Genomic DNA, 2605 nt, shown 5'->3' with positions numbered 1-2605 from the left:
ATTCATTTCTAGATAATTAAGTTGAAGTTGACCATCATTTGACTAATATAACCAACTTCTAATCGTTAATTATACTCTTGAGAACTTGATGTACTATACATTATAAATATTTTTGTAATTTAGAATAATTATTTTCAATCATAATTTAGCAGTGACTAGTCCAAATTTTTTATAAATTATAAATTATATGTATGGATGAATGTTTTTAAAAATCCCAAGTTTGGGATATTTTAGGAGAGTTCTTCTCCTTTGAAAAATTTCTATAGATGCTCCTAACCATGTGAAAAAACCTTCATCAAACCCATCATCTTCTCCTGTTTTATACCACCACATGGGTATGGGCATCTTCGCCAGTCCTAACTGTCTTCGTCGGACCGCAAAAGTGTCGCGGGCACGAGCATGGGTTCCCACACTAACCCTAATTGTTCTTATCAAACCCCAAAAGTATCACTTGCGTGGACTAAGACACACGATGAGGCAATCGGTGGGGTTAGCTAACTTGCGAAAGCAGAGGCGACCAACAGATGATATATATATATATATATACCGCAAATACTCTGTATTGAGAGAGAAACGAACAACATGTTTCTTTTCACCGGAAGGTGAAGAAGGCAAACCATGCGTTCGGTGGGACAGCAGCGACGCAGAGGTAGTTCAAGAAACCGGAGCGGATGGACGTGTTGTTCCGCCACAATGGCATGGCGGACGAGGCCTCTTCCCCTCCTCCTCTTACTCTTGTTCGCCCTCGCTCTCCTCTTTCTCCTGGAATGCAACTGCCTCAGCCTCATTTGCCGCCTCGCCTGGAACCGCTCCTTTCCTAACCTCGGCGCCCCGATAGCAAAAGCGCCTCCTTTGCGCTTTCTCGGCGGAGAATCCGGCCACCGTAACGGGAAAACTTACGTGAGCTCCCGCTTTTACTCCGACTCCGTCGACGGCCGTACTCGGCCCGCGTCCCCCGCTACCACTCGCAGAGCTCCCACCTCGAAGCAGAGGGGCAACCTTCTCCTCAAGATCCTGCAAACCAATGCTCGGTCGAGAACGTTCGCCAAGCGAACCGATGATTTCTTCCGTGGACACAGATCGGGGCCTCCTTGTAAAGATCGCTTCTTCATGGCCTGGATCTCCTCCTTGGAGGCGTTCGGCCCGCGGGAGTTGTTCTCCGTCGAGAGCCTATTCAAGTCCCACCCACATGCCTGCTTGCTTATCGTCTCCAACACCATGGACTCGACCCTTGGATCTCTGCTTCTCAAACCGTTCGTCGAGCGGGGGTTTCGCGTGGCGGCGGTCTCCCCGGACTTCACCCACCTCCTGAAGAGAACGCCGGCTGCGCCCTGGTTCCATCGGCTCCGACGAAGGGAAGTCAGCCCCGGAGAGGTCCCCCTCGGCCAAAACCTCTCAAACTTGCTCCGCCTCGCCGTCTTGTACAAGTACGGCGGTGTTTACGTCGACACCGATGTCATAATCCTCAAAGGCTTCGGCGGTCTCAGGAACACCATCGGAGCACAGGCCGTGGACGCAGGGACAGGCAACTGGACTCGGCTGAACAATGCCGTGATGGTATTCGACAGGAGGCATCCCCTGCTTTATAAGTTCTTGCAGGAGTTCGCGATGACCTTCGACGGAAACAAATGGGGTCACAATGGGCCTTACCTTGTCTCGAGGGTGGCGGCGAGGATTAGGGGAAAGCCTGGTTACAGTTTCAGTGTGCTGCCACCGCCGGCGTTCTACCCGGTAGGCTGGAATAAGATATCGACGCTGTTCTCGGGGCCACGAAACCAGAGTCATTCGAGATGGATTTCTGAAAACTTCGGTTGGATTCGAGGAGCGAGCTACTCTCTCCATCTTTGGAACAAGCAGAGCAGCAGGATCAAGGTTGAGGAAGGCAGTGTCATCAGCAGAATAATGTTGGATTCTTGCGTTATCTGCAATCTCTCATCGTCTCTTGTCCATAAAGAGTAGGAAGAGATTCCTGCATTGTCGTCTTACTTGTTTGAAAAGCTTTGAGAGAGTAGTAGAAAAACGAAGTAATGGTGGACTTTGTTCTTTGCTTCTGAGTTACTGGACCAACTAAGCCCATGCTTTTGTTGCAGAACGGAATGCTCGTTATTTTATTTGTTTGGATGATACAGGTTGTGATTTCTTTTGATCGGATTGCAATCCAAAATAGTTTATCGATTAGGTTTCATATGGTTTTCTTTACCAAGGTAAGTAGTAGTTCTACTAGTAAATCGGCATGTCTTAATATCAGTCACTACTGAGGGAGGAACTCGTTCACAGCAGTTACAGACTCTGGTAGAAAGATGAGGGGAGGGACGTGCGTCGTCACGCTTCGAGGTTCGTGCGACGACGATCATCATAGCTAGCTAGCTAGCTACGTGGTGAACCGCGGCGTGGGCTTTCACCATGTTAACGTGGACTGTGATCCGAATTCGACCTAATCAAACAGTGGTGCATACCTGAACCCGAAGAAGATACGCGAAGTCGGGTTAAAGTTAAACGGATGGTTCGACGACATTCCAGCAAACGGATGGTCCGAAACCCGACCTGAGCCAACAACGGATGTCATACCTGACTCTAAGCTGGTTCGAGTCGAGTTGGACCAACT

At 49.1% G+C, this 2605-nt stretch overlaps 1 protein-coding gene across 1 annotated transcript; it reads left to right on the top strand.

The window, feature by feature from the left end:
* Positions 1-581: 581 nt before the first annotated feature.
* LOC135604766 (uncharacterized protein At4g19900-like) lies at positions 582-1959 on the top strand. The gene has a single exon (XM_065094418.1). It carries the CDS (start codon positions 619-621, stop codon positions 1957-1959), a length of 1341 nt encoding a protein of 446 aa, XP_064950490.1. The 5' UTR covers positions 582-618.
* Positions 1960-2605: the final 646 nt, after the last annotated feature.

The sequence above is a fragment of the Musa acuminata genome, chromosome BXJ2-2 (assembly GCF_036884655.1).
Source record: "Musa acuminata AAA Group cultivar baxijiao chromosome BXJ2-2, Cavendish_Baxijiao_AAA, whole genome shotgun sequence".
In the NCBI taxonomy this organism is placed as follows: Eukaryota; Viridiplantae; Streptophyta; class Magnoliopsida; order Zingiberales; family Musaceae; genus Musa; species Musa acuminata.
This window is presented reverse-complemented; position numbering and strand designations above follow the sequence as displayed.